Below are 19,175 nucleotides of genomic sequence, written 5' to 3' on the forward strand. Positions count from 1 at the left end.
AGCGAGGCCAACAGCCTGGGTTCAACTCCCGTACCGGGCTGGGGGTCTGGATGGTGATGCAGAGCGGGGCCAGCAGCCTGGGTTCAATTCCCCGTGCCGGCTGAAGGTCCCTTCTTCTCAACCCTGCCCCTCGCCGGAGGTGTGGTGATCCTCAGGTTAAATCACCACCAGTCAGCTCTCCCCCTCAGAGGGGAAAGGTCACCTGGGACTATGGTGACTTTACCTTTACTTTTTACTATAAGCTAAATAAATGCACATAGAACATCGAACAGTACAGGCCCTTCAGCCCACGAGGTTCTGCCGACCATTTATCCTAATCTAAGATCGACCTAACCTTCAATTTACTGCTGTCCATGTGCCTGTCTAAGAGTCGCTTAAATGTCCCTAATGACTCTGACTCCACCACCTCTGCTGGCAGTGCATTCCACTCACCCACCACTCTCTGTGTAAAGAACCTACCTCTGACATCTCCCCTATACCTTCCTCCAATCACCTTAAAATTCTGTCCCCTCGTGACAGCCATTTCCACCCTGGGGAAAAGTCTCTGGCTATCCACTCTATCCATGCCTCTCATCACCTTGTACACCTCTATCAAGTCACCTCTCTGCCTTCGTTGCTCCATTGAGAAAAGCCCTAGCTCCCTCAACCTTTCTTCATAAAACATGCCCTCCAGTCCAGGCAGCATCCTGGTAAATCTCCTTTGCACCCTCTCCAAAGCATCCACATCCTTCCTATAATGAGGCGACCAGAACTGGGCACAATATTCCAAGTGTGGTCGAACCAGGATTTTATAAAGCTGCAGCAAAACCTCGCGGCTCTTAAACTCAATCCCCTGTTAATGAAAGCCAACACACCATAAGCCTTCTTAACAACCCTATCAACTTTGAGGGATCTATGTACTCAGACCCCAAGATCCCTCTGTTCCTCCACACTTCCAAGAATCCTGCCTTTAACCCTGTATTCAAGATTCAAATTCGACCTTCCAAAATGAATCACTTCACGTTTATCTAGGTTGAACTCCATCTGCCACTTCTCAGCCCAGCTCTGCATCCTGTCAATGAAGATTACCATCGGGCTGTGTTTTTATGATAAAATACAACCCTGAGTGACAAAATCTAAAACAGATTGGCAAAATGTATTCTCAGTAAAACTCTATTTTCCAGTGAGTTAATCCATGACAGCACTGGTTTTGTGACACAATGTCGTGCATCGATGGAGTTTTTGCAGTCACAGTGACAGCAGTTTTCATGGAAACAGAACTGGTAGACAGGACATAAAATACAATCTGAGCAACAAATAGTGGAAAAAAGCATGTGTTTGGACCAATGCATTCTTCAAGTTCAAATGACTAATGGTTCAAAGGAACTCAGTAATTTGGACAGTTCTGTTTGTAGCATCTTCCCAAATGTTCTCAGCAGCAAAATGGTGAATTGAAGTGCCCCGACAGTATAACTAGGATCAACTGTTAGAAGCTTTAATTCAAGGAGGAATCAGGCCTTAACCTGGCAGCAGAGTTAAGTAAAGCCAGCCTCTCCCAGGCAGGGAGGTTTAGCCTAGTGTCAGATGGAGCCAGAGGTACAGCTGTAGTGTAAATGCACAGATATGTGATTTGCACACTTTTTCAGCCATTAAATTTTATTCCTTTATTAATACCGTATCGGTGCGAATATCCCTGACACAAGGGGCAGGATTCTCCGACCACCCGCCGGGTGCGCATGCGCCAACTCACGCCGGCCCTTCGTTGCCGGTTGGCGCAGCGCCAACCCCTCTGGCGCCGGCCTTGCCCCCGGAAGTGCGGAGGATTCCGCAACTTCCAGTTGGCCCGACGCCGGAGTGGTTTGCACCGTTCTTGGCGTCGGTAAATTCCGCCAATTGCGGGAGAATCCCGCCCAACGACTTTTAAAAGTAATTGTACATTTTATTTTGCTCATTCAGCTCTCTCTTTCTAAATGTAGGGCATACTTTAGGGACAGTGACCTAGATGGCCATTAGCAGACAGTGCAAGCATCAAATACAGCAATGATGATGAGCTCAATCACACACGTCAATCGAACGATGAAAGGTAATGTGTTGGAATGATCATGGCTCTTATCCAGGTCTTTAAGGTCACCCTAATTGCATTCCAAACAGAAGTCTTATTGAAGAATTTTGCTTATTAGCTTTTGTCACTTTGTTTTGTTTTATCGGCTTTAAATTATTAGCTGGTACTGCAATGCACCTCTCTGCCAACTCTCCAGGACTGTCCTGGCTTCTCCAAGAATTAAAAATTAATCTCCAGGACATTGCTCCAAGTAAGACAGGAGAAAAAGTAGCATTAATGCCTGTTTAATGCCTGCATTCAGCAGTTATAAAAATGTTGTGAGGATGAGGAAAAATAGGCTGCTTGACTCAAGTGAAGAATCATGCAATGAGGTGAAGAGCCTGTAACTTCTCCCATTGTTGGGGAAAGGCAGATGTTGCGAGGGTTGACGTGTTGGATGGCGACCAATGGAAGAGTGTTAGGGTGGGGTAGCTGGAGGCTGGATGTTATGCAATGAAACCTCCAGAAATATGTCTACAGTCGACAGCTCTCTGCTGGGATTGAAGAGATCCGAAAACTTTGCATGGGATCGAACACTTCACCTTGTAGTTTTTAAAATACAAGGTCATCTAAATTCTGGTTCAAATTGCTCCAAACATTCTGTGCCTCAATCAGAATTTACAAAAGAAACTAGAACCTGAAATGCAACTGAATCGCAACATTCACTCAAATCATTTATCTGTTAGATTGCTCACACTTAAAAAATACATAATTTGTTCAAATGGAGAAGCAGAGAGCTGCATAATTTACCTTCTCTTTCTTCCTCAATTTGTGACATCCGTAACTCCATGACAGCCCTCTCCTCTTTGGCCTGGCCCCGTGCCGATTCAGAAACCATCTCTTGCCACTCAAGCAAACGGCTCTGCAGCTCTTCAGCACTGCCAGAATCACTCGTCTACAGGGGCATTACACAAATGTACAGTCAGCCGTAAGACTAGTTGGATAATTACACATTCTTGCTCGTGTCATTAGATTGGGAACATGTGGCCATTAGATAAAAGAGCAATAATTGCAGCCATTTGCCTCTCAGCCATATTGGGTTAACGATGCAGCAAACGGATCAAACAGGTTCAAAGTATGGCAGCAAAACTGGGACTGCGATGAAGTGAATGGCCTCCTGCTATAAAGTTATTTTCCTTTCCAAAGTTAATTATTCATAAAGTATCTGGACCTCAATCATTTGCTACTGAAAATGATGTAACGAGTGAGTATTCAGCAGTTTCCAGGCAGCATTATAGGTCGATTAGTTTAAAACTAATGGACAGGATTTTGTGGATGAGGGGATTTGAGACCCAACCAACTGAAGCAGGGAACTCACCCCACTGATCAGAGCAGCCCCACAGCCAGTTCATACTCCAAGCAGTGTTAATCGCAGGAGACAGGACTTCCGCCCCACACTCAAGACACAAGTCGCACACAGAGAGCTGCCCGCAAATCTGACAGGCCGGAAACACTGTTGTCCCACCAGCCTCAGTGGCAGCAGGGACCAGGATTGGGATTATAAGCAGAGTCCCTTGCTAGGCAGAACGGCACTGTGGGGGGAGGGGGGGGTCTCCCAGGCGATCGGAGGCCCACAGGTGGCTAGCCTGTGGCAGGGTAGCACCCTGGCACCTCTGATGCCACCCAGGTTCTTGGCGCTGCCAGCCTGCCATCTCAGTGCCAACTGGGCACTCTGACAGTGCCACCTGAGTGCCACTCTGGCACCGTGAACCATTTGGTCTCACTGGACTCCAGCTTCTACCACCAACCAGCCTCCCCCCCCCCCCCCCCCCCCCATTCCTGAGTGTTTGTAAACTTCACTCACAATCACACATGGCTTAGAATCTTCTTTCAAACAATGCTTTCCTCAACTCAACAGGGGATGGTTTAGCTCACTGGGCTAAATCGCTGGCTTTTAAAGCAGACCAGCAGCACGGTTCGATTCCCGTACCAGCCTCCCCGGACAGGCGCCGGAATGTGGCAACTAGGGGCTTTTCACAGTAACTTCACTGAAGCCTACTCGTGACAATAAGCAATTTTCATTTCATTTCAACTCTTTTCAACAAAGAGAGAATTCCGCTCCATGTATCCTGGAATAATGAGCTGCCAATCCTGTCTCTATCTCAACCGTGTCTCAGTGTTGGGCAGCACGAAAGTACGAAAAAATGAATCGGTTACTCTAAATTTACATTAAAAAAACATGGGTTAAATTCTCCGACCCTGCCAGGGGCCGCGTAAATCCGCCCCCGCCGTGGCCGGAATTCTCCGCCACCCGGGAATTGGCGGGGGCGGGAATCACTCCGCGCCAATCGGCATGCCCCCCACGGCGATTCTCCGGCCCGCAATGGGCCGAAGTCCCGCCGCTGAGAGGCCAATCCCGCCAACGTGGTTTCAACCACCTCTGGTTGCGGGGGGATTGGCGGCGTGAGCGGGCCCCCGGGGGGGGGGGGGGGGGGGGGCGCGGGGCGATCGGACCCCGGGGGTGCCCCCACGGTGGCCTGGCGGGCCGGTGCCGTGGGCGCACTCTTTTTCTTCCGCCGCCGCCACGCCCTCAACCATGGCGGAGGCGGAAGAGAACCCCCCTACCGCGCATGCGCCGGTGGTGACGTCAGCGGGCGCTGACGCACCGGCGCATGCGCGAACATGCGAAGGCCTTTCGGCCAGCCCCGACGCCGGGCGGCGAGCATCAAAGGCCGTTGCCGCCGGTTTTGGCGCCAGTCGGCGTGGCGCCAACCACTCTGGCGCGGGCCTAGCCCCTTGGGGAGGCCCGACGCCGGAGTGGTTGGCGCCACTCCGCTACGTCGGGACCCCGCGCCCCGCCGGGTAGTGGAGAATCCCGGCCCATGTCTCAGTGGCAACAATAACATCATACCCCCATGTTTTAATTTGTACCCTCAATTCATCTGCCCTGTTCGTCAGACTCCTTGCATTAAAATATATACCATCCAATCTTACCAAACTCCTTGTGACTTAATTGGCCTATACCTTCTTTGTCTTCCTGGCTCAATTGCCGTCTCTTCTCATTTTGACTGTGCATCTCCCCTTGCTGAACCTTCTCTTTGGCTCCCCCCCCCCCCCCCCAGCCCACCACCATGTTAGTCTAAACCCTCGTCCAAAGTATATTGACTTTGTTCAGTTTCATAGCTCTTTCCTCACAGCCAGCGTCCCAGCTGTCCTCCAGTTATACTATTCTGGTTAAACCTATGCCCCCTAGTTATCTGTACTCAAAGTACTTCAGTAAACAATGCTCTTCACCTGTGCACCCTAACAACATAATTAACCAGTTATTAACAATCGGGGCAGTCAGAAGGCAGCAGTAAGACCACCCACTAAACTGTATGTGCCCCCCATGCCCACCCCATCCCACCCATTACTCCAGCAAGGACCATAAATGTCTGCCCAATAGATCAATTAGTCACTGCAGAACATTGGCTTCTTCTACTTTATCTATTGCTTCAAAACAATATGTGTTTCATGTCGTTATTACTGACGACTTATAGATGGGTTTCTCAAAACATTCCTATTAATGACATTGTGATTCTGAAGGATGTCTTTCTGGCAACAATATAATGGGAAATGGGAATTTAAGTCCTCACAATCCAAATTTCATGTGAGCGAAAATAGACAGGACCTTTTACTTGAATTCACAGATGGTTGCAATTATTATCAAGATTGATCTTCCGATTTTCACCAATTTATTTTCCTGTTTTGCAAAAAATTGTTGTATTTAATGTCAGCTGTACCACTTTCTCATTCTTGCCAACAGGTCTTCAGGGTTGATAAAGAACAATACAGCACAGGAACAGGCCCTTCGGCCTTCCAAGCCTGTACCGGTCATACCAAACTTTGCCAAATCCCTCAGCCCTTCCTTGTGGCGTATCCCTCTATACCCATCCTATCCATGTGTTTGTCAAGATGTCTCTTGAACACCCGTTAATGTATCTGCTTCCACAGCCTCCCCTGGCAATGCTTTCCAGGCACTCACCATCCTCTGTGTAAAAAACCTGCCTCGCACATCTCCTCTACACTTTCCTCCACAGACCTTAAACCTATGCCCCCTGGTGACTGACCCCTCCACCCTGGGAAAGAGTGCCTGCCCATCCACTCTACCCATCCCCTCATAATCCTGTAGACCTTATCAGGTCACCCCTCAACCTCCGTCTTTCTAATGAAAACAGTCAGAGTCTATTCAGCCTCTCCACAAAGCTCTGCACTCCTCTGCATCCTCTCCAAAGCCTCCACATCCTTCTGGTAGTGTGGCGACCAGAATTGTGCGCAATATTCCAAGTGCGGCCCTACCAAGGTTCTATACAACTGTAGCATGACTTGCCAATTTTTATACTCAATGCCCCGTCCACGGAAGGCAAGCATTCCGTTTGCTTTCTTGACTATCTTGTCCACTCATGTTGCCACACTACAATGTTCAAACTGCAGTCATCACACTCTCTGCAACGCCAAAAGGGATTTTCAAATGCTCTACTGTTTCCAATACTGCACAACCCAATACAGTACAGACTCTTTCAGGTCATGTGTAGTTAGTAATGGATACCGAAACAGTCTTTCCTGGAAGCGGACTGTCCACCTAAACTGCAAACATCAAGTCAGGTAGGCAAAGGGACAAAAATAATGCAAAGGATAAACCTTGCCAAATTTAAAACCCCATTTTAAAACAATCCAAAATAAGCAATAATAAAACAAAACTCATCAATTAAAAAACCATTGGCAGAGTTTGAGGATGTTAAAGATTGTTCACAATGTGTATCATCAGACTGTAAAGCTGCACATGGATAAATTAAATACAACACAAAGTCTGCCAACCTGGGAAGTTGCCCGCTTGGTCACCTGTTCCAAATCCGCTTGCATTTTCTGCTGTTGCTCTTCATACAGTTCTAATTTTGCCAGAAGCTCCTCTGCAAGAAAAATGCACCATCATTCACTGAAACACAGAAAACAGGAGCAGGAGGCCATTCGGCCCTTTCAGCCTGTTCTACCATTCATGGCTGATCATCCAACTCAATAGCCTGATCCTGCTTTCCTCCCATATGCTTTGACTCCCTTCTCCCTAAGTGTTCTCTCTAACTGCTTCTTGAAAACATACAATGTTTTGGCCTCAATTGCTTCCTGTGATAACTAGTTCCACAGGCCGACCACACTCTGGGTGAAGAAATTTCTCCACATCTCAGTCCTAAATGGTCCACCCCGAAACCTCAGACTGGCCTCTGGTTCTGGACACATCCACCATCGGGAATATCCTGCCTGCATCTACCCTGTCCAGTCCTGTTAGAATTTGATAGGTTTCTATGGGATCCCCCTCCCCTCATTCGGAACTCCAGCGAATACAATTCTAAATGATTCAATCCCTCCTCATACGCCAGTCCCGCCATCCCAGGAATCAGTCTGGTAAACCTTTGCTGCACTCCCTCGAGAGCAAGAACATCCTTCCTCAGATAAGAACATAAGAACTCGGAGCAGAAGTAGGCCAAAACTGCATACAATATTCCAGGTGTGGCCTCACTAATGCCCTGTATAATTGCAGTAAAACATCTCCATTCCGATACTCAAATCCTCTCGCAATGAAGACCAACATACCATTTGCCTTCTTTACTGCCTGTTTTACCTGCGCGCTTACTTTCAGTGACTGATGGACAAGGACACCAAGGTCTCGCTGAGTATCCGCCTCTCTCAATTTACATCCATTCAATAATAATCTTCCTTCCTATTTTTGCTACCGAAGTGGATAACCTCATATTTATCCACATTATACTGTATCTGCCGTGCATGCGCCCACTCACTCAGCCTGTCCAAATCCCACTGCTGCATCTCTGCATCCTCCTCACAGCTCACCCTCCCACCCAACTTGGTATCACCTGCGAATTTTAAGATAATACATTTAGTTCCTCCGTCCAAATCATTAATATATAATGTGAACAGTTGGGGTCCTAGTAGTATACCACTAGTCATTGCCTGCCATTTAGAAAAAGACCCATTTATTCCAACGTTTTTCTTTTGTCTGCTAACCAGCTTTCTATCCATCTCCAGACACTACCCGCAATCCCATAACTTTACACATTAAACTGGGATGTGAGACCTTGTCGAAAATCTTCTGAAAATCAAAAATAAACACATCCACTGGTGCTCCCTGGTCAACTCTACGAGTTATATCCTCAAAGAATTCTAGTAGATTTGTCAAGCACAATTTCCTTTTTGTTAATCCATGCTGACTGTCTGATTACACCACTGCATTCCAAATGCTGTGTTACGGAATCATTGACAATGGAGTCTACAACTTCCCCACTACTGACGTTAGGCTCACTGGTATATAGTTCCCCGTTTTCTCTCTACGTCCCTTTTTGAATAGCGGGGTTACATTAGCTACCCTCCAATCTGTAGGAACCATTCCAATGCAGGTGGCAGGGCAGCACAGTGGTTAGCACTGTTGTGTCACAGCGCCAGGATCCCAGGTTCGATTCCCGGCTTGAGTCACTGTCTGTGCGGAGTCTGCACGTTCTCCCCGTGTGTGCGTGGGTTTCCTCCGGGTGCTCCGGTTTCCTCAAACAAGTCCAGAAAGACGTGCTGGTCAGTGAATTGGACATTCTGAATTCTCTCTCTGTGTACCCGAATAGGTGCCAGAACGTGGTGACTTGGGTTTTTTCACAGTAACTTCATTGCAGTGTTAGTTTAAGCTTATTTGTGACACTAATAAAGATTATTATAAATGTGCAAAGAATTGTGGAAAACGAACGCCAATGGATGTGCTATTTCTAGGGTCCCTTCCTTAAGTTCCCTCGGATCAAGATTTATCAGCGTTTACTTACTCCCTCAATTTCCCCAAAACCATTTCTCTACTAATACTGATTTTCTCCAACTACCCACTAAAACTGGTCTTTCTCAGAACTTCCAGTACATTATTCATGTCTTCCTTTGTGAAGACAGAAGCAAAGTATGAAGTTAGTTCCTCAGCCAGTTCTTTGTTCCCTGTTCCGAATTCCCCCATTTCTGACTTTCATTTTTATCAAAACTTTTCTCTCTGCATACCAATAGAAACTTTTACAGTCAGTTTTTATGTTTCCTGCTAGCTTACTTCTATACTCTATTTTCCCCTTCTTAATCAATCCCTTGGTTTGCCAATTTTAAACTGTTCCCAATCCTCAGGTCTATTGTTTTTTCTTGTTAATTTGTATGCCTCGTCTTTGAATCTAATGCTATCTCTAATTTCCCTTGTAAACTATGGTTTGGCCACAGTTCCCTTTCTATTCTTGCGCCAAATAGGAATGAACAACTTCTGGATTCACCTATCTGCTTCTTGAACGCTGCCATTGCCTGTCTGCTGTCCTTTTCAGTAATATTTCCCAGTCTGTCATAGCCAGCTCGTGCATCATCCCATCATAGTTACCTTGATAACTGAGATTCAGGACCATGAGTTACCTTTACTGAGATTCAGGATATCTCAATAACAACAAAAGGACACAAAATAATTAAACCCAATTGCTGCACGTACCATTTTGTGCTCTCAGCTTGTTAAGATCAATTGTTTTTTGTTCCAATTCCCCTTTCTCCTCCTCCAGTTCAGCAACTCGGTGTTTGAGGAAAATTTGCTCCTCGTGAGAAATTCCAGTCTAAATGAAAATTAAAATTGCTGTAATTAAAGCAGTGGGATTGATTTTTATGAACAACATAAATGCCAATTCAAATTTAAAAAGGAGCCAGAATATTCTGTGGTTAATTTTGACACAAGTGCTTTGGGGCTGGTTTAGCACACTGGGCTAAATCGCTGGCTTTTAAAGCAGACCAAGCAGGCCAGCAGCACAGTTCGATTCCCGTACCAGCCTCCCCGAACAGGCGCCGGAATGTGGCGACTAGGGGCTTTTCACAGTACGGTAGCATTGTGGGGGCAGTACGGTAGCATTGTGGGGGCAGCACGGTAACATTGTGGATAGCACAATCGCTTCACAGCTCCAGGGTCCCAGGTTCGATTCTGGCTTGGGTCACTGTCTGTGCGGAGTCTGCACATCCTCCCCGTGTCTGCGTGGGTTTCCTCCGGGTGCTCCGGTTTCCTCCCACAGTCCAAAGATGTGCAGGTTAGGTGGATTGGCCATGATAAATTGCCTTTAGTGTTCAAAATTGCCCTTAGTGTTGGGTGGGGTTACTGGGTTATTGGGATAGGGGGAGGTGTTGACCTTGGGTAGGGTGCTCTTTCCAAGAGCCAGTACAGACTCGATGGGCCGAATGGCCTCCTTCTGCACTGTAAATTCTATGATAATTTGAAGTCTACTCGTGACAATAAGCGATTTTCATTTCATTTCTACTTCACACTTTCATTTTCTAATTCACTTTCTTTTGCACGTTCATCTCAATTCCACATCATTTCCTGGTTAGAAAAGACTAGTAGTGAATCAGTCAGTCCCTGCAATTCTGCAAAACCAGTGAAACCAGCTTTTGGCACATTTCTGAGGGATGGAAGATGAAAACAGGAAAAGGATGCACCGATGGGGTTAGACAGAGTGGGACGTTGCTCATGTGGATAAGTGGCATCATTTAGTTTGGTTGAATAGCTTGTTGGTGGACTGTACATTCCATGTCATTTAATGCAAAGGCTGTACAGAGATTCAGTTCTTCTGACCATCACTCAGAAGTACTCCTCACATTGTTGAGCTGAGATAGAAGACTGACTGCACAGAAGTCAAAGCAGAAAAACAAAGCAGAAATGACACCCAATGCAAGGAAGGAGATTTTAACTGTTCATGAAACAAAAGGTGCCATCACAACTATCCTGCTTTCATTATGACAGCATGTCTTTGCATTTTAATTCCACTTAAACAAAAGAAAGATGGACCCTTTTACAGATAGTCACCATATATCAGAGGTTTATATTTACACATACCATTGCATTCCTTAAATCTTCTTCAGCCTGCCTGATTCTAGATTTGGACCAAGCTTTCATTTTCAAGAATTTGGCCTCCGATTTTACAGCATCTTCCGTTTTAAGTTTCAGTTGCTCTTTAAAGAGAATGAAAATAAGCATACTGATTACACATCAGATACCTGGGAACCCCACTGCAGTGACTCACTAAGGTTTCTTAGACAGCACCTTCCAAACCCACGACCACCACCATCTAGAAGGACAAGAGCAGCAGATAGCTGGGAACCCCACCACCTGGAGGTTTCCCTCCAAATCACTCACCACCCTGACTTGGACATATATCGCTGCTGCTTCACTGTCGCTGGGGCAACATCCTGGAACTCCCTCCCTAACAGCAGAGTGGGTGTACCTACACCTCAGGGACTGCAGCGGTTCAAGAAGGCAGCTCACCACCACCTTCTGAAGGGCAACTAGGGATGGGCAATAAATGTTGTGCCGACCACATCCCATAACAGAATTTATAAAACATCTTAACAAACCCATTAACACCAACGGAACAATCAAAAATAATTGAATTTATCATTTACCTCAGCAGCAAATAATTTGTTTTATTTGAATGTAAAATGTATGCAGATTTTCTCATAATTATGTTGTTATGGGTGGAGCGGCAGATAAATAATAGAAAGCTACCAGCATTTGATGCATTTATCGTATTTTCCAAAGTGACTTTAACCAAACTGTTGGAAATACAATACTGTACCATGCAAAACAATTAGTCAGCATCGTGTATGTGTTATTTTTTCCTTCTTACCTCTTGTGTGTTGAACACCAACATTCTGTAATGCTAGAATGGGCTGTAACACTGCAATCAGGATCACATCACACAGTGGCGTGCAATGTTAATAACCTAGCCTCCTCTAACTCAGAACCCAGAAAGGAATGAGCTGGTTCTGACTTTCATACATCATTTTCATTACTTAATGCGGTTATTCTTAAGAGTTCTTACCTATTTCAATTTCATTCTCATTTGCAATGTTAACTTCACAGACAACACGGGCCAATACACGAATTACCAGAGATGCTACTTGTATGAACACATTCTGCCTGTATTTTATTCACCAGGGTGAATAAACACAGATCTGATCATTCAGAAAGGTACAAATCAACTGCAGGACCAAAAGATATTTTAAAGAGCAAGCAGGATATAAAATAATTGATAAGAATGAAATTTACCACATACGTGACCAATCAAAACAGGCAAGCTATAAGCGAAAATGAACAATTAATCACCGAAAGGAATAGCCGATGGCAATATTAACTTTACATTTATCGTATTAAATGCATACATGGGAAATGCAGCCCTTATACATCTCCAATTTTATCATGTATCCAAACAGAAGTTATGCTTCTCAACACTAAGTTCGCAGAACAGAAGGCGGCAATTTGATCCATCATAGCTGGCACATTACTAAAATAATCCAAAACTATGACTGGCATACTCTCCTCACAAGTCAACATCTTCCTCTGCTTCAAATGTTTACACATTTTACTATCAAAAATAAAATGTCTCACCTCAACTTCTCCTTGTGGCAAAACATTCCAAACTTCAATAACCTTCTGCATAAAAATGTCTCTGAACATCTATCATTATTTCCTTAGTGAAACTTTTCAACTATAGATCGTTTTTTTTTCTATGTTACTTCATCTCAAGGGGAAATGGCCATTCCCTATTTGATCTTTCATTCATTAGGAAATAATCTTTCATTATTTTAAATACCCCTGTCAAATATTCTCTTCAGCCTTCGCTGCTGCAGTGCACATAGTCCCAGTATTCTCCCACTCGGCCCTGGTATTATTTTCCCCATATTATCATTCAAACCCAGCAACAGACATCTGTAGAATTAGCAGTGTCTCAGTTGTGGCCTGGTATGGCGGCATTAACATTTCCTGGTTACAGGAATTTCAAAAGAAACATCATGAACCACTCCCCCGGTTAGGGGACGGTGAGCCACTCCCCCGGTTAGGGGACAGTGAGCCACCCTCCCGGTTAGGGGACCGTGAGCCACCCTCCCGGTTAGGGGACAGTGAGCCACCCTCCCGGTTAGGGGACAGTGAGCCACCCTCCCGATTAGGGGACAGTGAGCCACCCTCCCGGTTAGGGGACAGTGAGCCACTCTCCCGGTTAGGGGACAGTGAGCCACTCTCCCGGTTAGGGGACAGTGAGCCACCCTCCCGGTTAGGGGACAGTGAGCCACCCTCCCGGTTAGGGGACGGTGAGCCACTCCCCCGGTTAGGGGATGGTGAACCCCTCTCCCGGTTAGGGGACAGTGAGCCACCCTCCCGGTTAGGGGACAGTGAGCCACTCCCCCGGTTAGGGGACAGTGAGCCACCCTCCCGGTTAGGGGACAGTGAGCCACCCTCCCGGTTAGGGGACAGTGAGCCACTCCCCCGGTTAGGGGACAGTGAGCCACCCTCCCGGTTAGGGGACAGTGAGCCACCCTCCCGGTTAGGGGACAGTGAGCCACCCTCCCGGTTAGGGGACAGTGAGCCACTCCCCCGGTTAGGGGACGGTGAGCCACCCTCCCGGTTAGGGGACAGTGAGCCACCCTCCCGGTTAGGGGACAGTGAGCCACCCTCCCGGTTAGGGGACAGTGAGCCACCCTCCCGGTTAGGGGACAGTGAGCCACCCTCCCGGTTAGGGGACAGTGAGCCACCCTCCCGGTTAGGGGACGGTGAGCCACCCTCCCGGTTAGGGGACAGTGAGCCACCCTCCCGGTTAGGGGACAGTGAGCCACCCTCCCGGTTAGGGGAAAGTGAGCCACCCTCCCGGTTAGGGGACAGTGAGCCACCCTCCCGGTTAGGGGACAGTGAGCCACTCCCCCGGATAGGGGACAGTGAGCCACCCTCCCGGTTAGGGGACGGTGAGCCACTCTCCCGGTTAGGGGACGGTGAGCCACTCTCCCGGTTAGGGGACAGTGAGCCACCCTCCCGGTTAGGGGACAGTGAGCCACTCCCCCGGTTAGGGGACAGTGAGCCACCCTCCCGGTTAGGGGACAGTGAGCCACTCCCCCGGTTAGGGGACAGTGAGCCACCCTCCCGGTTAGGGGACAGTGAGCCACCCTCCCGGTTAGGGGACAGTGAGCCACCCTCCCGGTTAGGGGACAGTGAGCCACCCTCCCGGTTAGGGGACAGTGAGCCACCCTCCCGGTTAGGGGACAGTGAGCCACTCCCCCGGTTAGGGGACAGTGAGCCACCCTCCCGGTTAGGGGACAGTGAGCCATTCTCCCGGTTAGGGGACAGTGAGCCACCCTCCCGGTTAGGGGACAGTGAGCCACCGTCCCGGTTAGGGGACGGTGAGCCACTCTCCCGGTTAGGGGACGGTGAGCCACTCCCCCGGTTAGGGGACAGTGAACCACCCTCCCGGTTAGGGGACAGTGAACCACTCCCCCGGTTAGGGGACAGTGAACCACCCTCCCGGTTAGGGGACAGTGAGCCACTCCCCCGGTTAGGGGACAGTGAGCCACTCCCCCGGTTAGGGGACAGTGAGCCACCCTCCCGGTTAGGGGACAGTGAGCCACCCTCCCGGTTAGGGGCCAGTGAGCCACCCTCCCGGTTAGGGGACAGTGAGCCACCCTCCCGGTTAGGGGACAGTGAGCCACCCTCCCGGTTAGGGGACAGTGAGCCACCCTCCCGGTTAGGGGACAGTGAGCCACTCTCCCGGTTAGGGGACAGTGAGCCACTCCCCCGGTTAGGGGACAGTGAGCCACCCTCCCGGTTAGGGGACAGTGAACCACCCTCCCGGTTAGGGGACAGTGAGCCACCCTCCCGGTTAGGGGAAGAGGGACCGTGAGCCCCTCTCCCGGTTAGGGGACAGTGAACCACTCCCCCGGTTAGGGGACAGTGAACCACCCTCCCGGTTAGGGGACAGTGAGCCACTCCCCCGGTTAGGGGACGGTGAGCCACCCTCCCGGTTAGGGGACAGGGAGCCACTTCCCCGGTTAGGGGACAGTGAACCACTCCCCCGGTTAGGGGACAGTGAGCCACTCCCCCGGTTAGGGGACAGTGAACCACTCCCCCGGTTAGGGGACAGTGAGCCACCCTCCCGGTTAGGGGACAGTGAGCCACCCTCCCGGTTAGGGGACAGTGAACCACTCCCCCGGTTAGGGGACAGTGAGCCACCCTCCCGGTTAGGGGACAGTGAGCCACCCTCCCGGTTAGGGGACAGTGAGCCACTCTCCCGGTTAGGGGACAGTGAGCCACCCTCCCGGTTAGGGGACAGTGAGCCACCCTCCCGGTTAGGGGACAGTGAGCCACCCTCCCGGTTAGGGGACAGTGAGCCACCCTCCCGGTTAGGGGACAGTGAGCCACCCTCCCGGTTAGGGGCCAGTGAGCCACCCTCCCGGTTAGGGGACAGTGAGCCACTCCCCCGGGTAGGGGACAGTGAGCCACCCTCCCGGTTAGGGGACGGTGAGCCACCCTCCCGGTTAGGGGACAGTGAGCCACCCTCCCGGTTAGGGGACAGTGAGCCACTCTCCCGGTTAGGGGACAGTGAGCCACTCTCCCGGTTAGGGGACAGTGAGCCACCCTCCCGGTTAGGGGACAGTGAGCCACCCTCCCGGTTAGGGGACAGTGAGCCACCCTCCCGGTTAGGGGACAGTGAGCCACCCTCCCGGTTAGGGGACAGTGAACCACTCCCCCGGTTAGGGGACAGTGAGCCACCCTCCCGGTTAGGGGACAGTGAGCCACTCTCCCGGTTAGGGGACAGTGAGCCACCCTCCCGGTTAGGGGACAGTGAGCCACCCTCCCGGTTAGGGGACAGTGAGCCATTCTCCCGGTTAGGGGACAGTGAGCCACGCTCCCGGTTAGGGGACAGTGAGCCACCCTCCCGGTTAGGGGACAGTGAGCCACCCTCCCGGTTAGGGGACAGTGAGCCACTCTCCCGGTTAGGGGACAGTGAGCCACTCCCCCGGTTAGGGGACAGTGAGCCACTCCCCCGGTTAGGGGACAGTGAGCCACTCCCCCGGTTAGGGGACAGTGAGCCACCCTCCCGGTTAGGGGACAGTGAGCCACCCTCCCGGTTAGGGGACAGTGAGCCACTCTCCCGGTTAGGGGACAGTGAGCCACTCCCCCGGTTAGGGGACAGTGAGCCACTCCCCCGGTTAGGGGACAGTGAGCCACTCCCCCGGTTAGGGGACAGTGAGCCATTCTCCCGGTTAGGGGACAGTGAGCCACCCTCCCGGTTAGGGGACAGTGAGCCACCCTCCCGGTTAGGGGACAGTGAGCCACCCTCCCGGTTAGGGGACAGTGAGCCACCCTCCCGGTTAGGGGCCAGTGAGCCACTCTCCCGGTTAGGGGACAGTGAGCCACCCTCCCGGTTAGGGGACGGTGAGCCACCCTCCCGGTTAGGGGACGGTGAGCCACCCTCCCGGTTAGGGGACGGTGAGCCACCCTCCCGGTTAGGGGACAGTGAGCCACCCTCCCGGTTAGGGGACAGTGAGCCACTCTCCCGGTTAGGGGACAGTGAGCCACTCCCCCGGTTAGGGGACCGTGAGCCACCCTCCCGGTTAGGGGACAGTGAGCCACTCTCCCGGTTAGGGGACAGTGAGCCACTCTCCCGGTTAGGGGACAGTGAGCCACCCTCCCGGTTAGGGGACGGTGAGCCACCCTCCCGGTTAGGGGACAGTGAACCACCCTCCCGGTTAGGGGACAGTGAGCCACCCTCCCGGTTAGGGGAAGAGGGACCGTGAGCCCCTCTCCCGGTTAGGGGACAGTGAGCCACCCTCCCGGTTAGGGGACAGTGAGCCACCCTCCCGGTTAGGGGACGGTGAGCCACTCCCCCGGTTAGGGGACAGTGAGCCACCGTCCCGGTTAGGGGACAGTGAGCCATTCTCCCGGTTAGGGGACAGTGAGCCACCCTCCCGGTTAGGGGACGGTGAGCCACTCCCCCGGTTAGGGGACAGTGAGCCACCCTCCCGGTTAGGGGACAGTGAACCACCCTCCCGGTTAGGGGACAGTGAGCCACCCTCCCGGTTAGGGGAAGAGGGACCGTGAGCCCCTCTCCCGGTTAGGGGACAGTGAGCCACCCTCCCGGTTAGGGGACAGTGAGCCACCCTCCCGGTTAGGGGACAGTGAGCCACCCTCCCGGTTAGGGGACAGTGAGCCACCCTCCCGGTTAGGGGACAGTGAGCCACCCTCCCGGTTAGGGGACAGTGAACCACTCCCCCGGTTAGGGGACAGTGAACCACCCTCCCGGTTAGGGGACAGTGAGCCACCCTCCCGGTTAGGGGACAGTGAGCCACTCTCCCGGTTAGGGGACAGTGAACCACCCTCCCGGTTAGGGGACAGTGAGCCCCTCTCCCGGTTAGGGGACAGTGAGCCACCCTCCCAGTTAGGGGACAGTGAGCCACTCCCCCGGTTAGGGGACAGTGAGCCACTCTCCCGGTTAGGGGACAGTGAGCCACCCTCCCGGTTAGGGGACAGTGAGCCACCCTCCCGGTTAGGGGACAGTGAGCCACCCTCCCGGTTAGGGGACAGTGAGCCACCCTCCCGGTTAGGGGACAGTGAGCCACCCTCCCGGTTAGGGGACAGTGAGCCACCCTCCCGGTTAGGAGACAGTGAGCCACCCTCCCGGTTAGGGGACAGTGAGCCACCCTCCCGGTTAGGGGACAGTGAGCCACTCCCCCGGTTAGGGGACGGTGAGCCACTCTCCCGGTTAGGGGACAGTGAGCCACTCCCCCGGTTAGGGGACCGTGAGCCACCCTCCCGGTTAGGGGACAGTGAGCCACTCTCCCGGTTAGGGGACAGTGAGCCACTCCCCCGGTTAGGGGACGGTGAGCCACCCTCCCGGTTAGGGGACAGTGAGCCACCCTCCCGGTTAGGGGACAGTGAGCCACCCTCCCGGTTAGGGGAAGAGGGACCGTGAGCCCCTCTCCCGGTTAGGGGACAGTGAGCCACCCTCCCGGTTAGGGGACAGTGAGCCACCCTCCCGGTTAGGGGACAGTGAGCCACCCTCCCGGTTAGGGGACAGTGAGCCACCCTCCCGGTTAGGGGACAGTGAGCCACCCTCCCGGTTAGGGGACAGTGAGCCACCCTCCCGGTTAGGGGACAGTGAGCCACCCTCCCGGTTAGGGGACAGTGAACCACTCCCCCGGTTAGGGGACAGTGAGCCACCCTCCCGGTTAGGGGACAGTGAGCCACCCTCCCGGTTAGGGGACAGTGAGCCACCCTCCCGGTTAGGGGACAGTGAGCCACCCTCCCGGTTAGGGGACAGTGAGCCACCCTCCCGGTTAGGGGACAGTGAGCCACTCCCCCGGTTAGGGGACAGTGAGCCACCCTCCCGGTTAGGGGACAGTGAGCCACCCTCCCGGTTAAGGGACAGTGAGCCACCCTCCCGGTTAGGGGACAGTGAGCCACCCTCCCGGTTAGGGGACAGTGAGCCACCCTCCCGGTTAGGGGACAGTGAGCCACCCTCCCGGTTAGGGGACAGTGAGCCACCCTCCCGGTTAGGGGACAGTGAGCCACCCTCCCGGTTAGGGGACAGTGAGCCACTCTCCCGGTTAGGGGACAGTGAGCCACTCTCCCGGTTAGGGGACAGTGAGCCACTCTCCCGGTTAGGGGACAGTGAGCCACCCTCCCGGTTAGGGGACAGTGAGCCACCCTCCCGGTTAGAGGACAGTGAGCCACCCTCCCGGTTAGGGGACAGTGAGCCACCCTCCCGGTTAGGGGACAGTGAGCCACCCTCCCGGTTAGGGGACAGTGAGCCACCCTCCCGGTTAGGGGACGGTGAGCCACCCTCCCGGGTAGGGGACAGTGAGCCACTCCCCCGGTTAGGGGACCGTGAGCCCCTCTCCCGGTTAGGGGAAGAGGGACCGTGAGCCCCTCTCCCGGTTAGGGGACAGTGAGCCACCCTCCTGGTTAGGGGACAGTGAGCCACCCTCCCGGTTAGGGGACAGTGAGCCACCCTCCCGGTTAGGGGACAGTGAGCCACCCTCCCGGTTAGGGGACGGTGAGCCATTCTCCCGGTTAGGGGACAGTGAGCCACTCTCCCGGTTAGGGGACAGTGAACCACCCTCCCGGTTAGGGGACAGTGAGCCCCCTCCCGTTTAGGGGACAGTGAGCCACCCTCCCGGTTAGGGGACAGTGAGCCACCCTCCCGGTTAGGGGACAGTGAGCCACCCTCCCGGTTAGGGGACAGTGAACCACTCCCCCGGTTAGGGGACAGTGAACCACCCTCCCGGTTAGGGGACAGTGAGCCAC

General features: G+C 52.2%; 1 protein-coding gene across 1 annotated transcript in view; it reads right to left on the reverse strand.

Annotated features, from left to right (window-relative positions):
* Positions 1–19,175, reverse strand: part of LOC119971994 (golgin subfamily B member 1-like) — an 85,402-nt gene that overhangs the window by 45,691 nt on the left and 20,536 nt on the right. Inside the window, 4 exon segments of the mRNA XM_038808422.1 lie at positions 2,831–2,975; positions 6,878–6,969; positions 9,558–9,675; positions 10,941–11,056. Coding sequence (XP_038664350.1) covers positions 2,831–2,975; positions 6,878–6,969; positions 9,558–9,675; positions 10,941–11,056 — 471 coding nt within the window.

Source organism: Scyliorhinus canicula, chromosome 9, assembly GCF_902713615.1.
Source record: "Scyliorhinus canicula chromosome 9, sScyCan1.1, whole genome shotgun sequence".
In the NCBI taxonomy this organism is placed as follows: domain Eukaryota; kingdom Metazoa; phylum Chordata; class Chondrichthyes; order Carcharhiniformes; family Scyliorhinidae; genus Scyliorhinus; species Scyliorhinus canicula.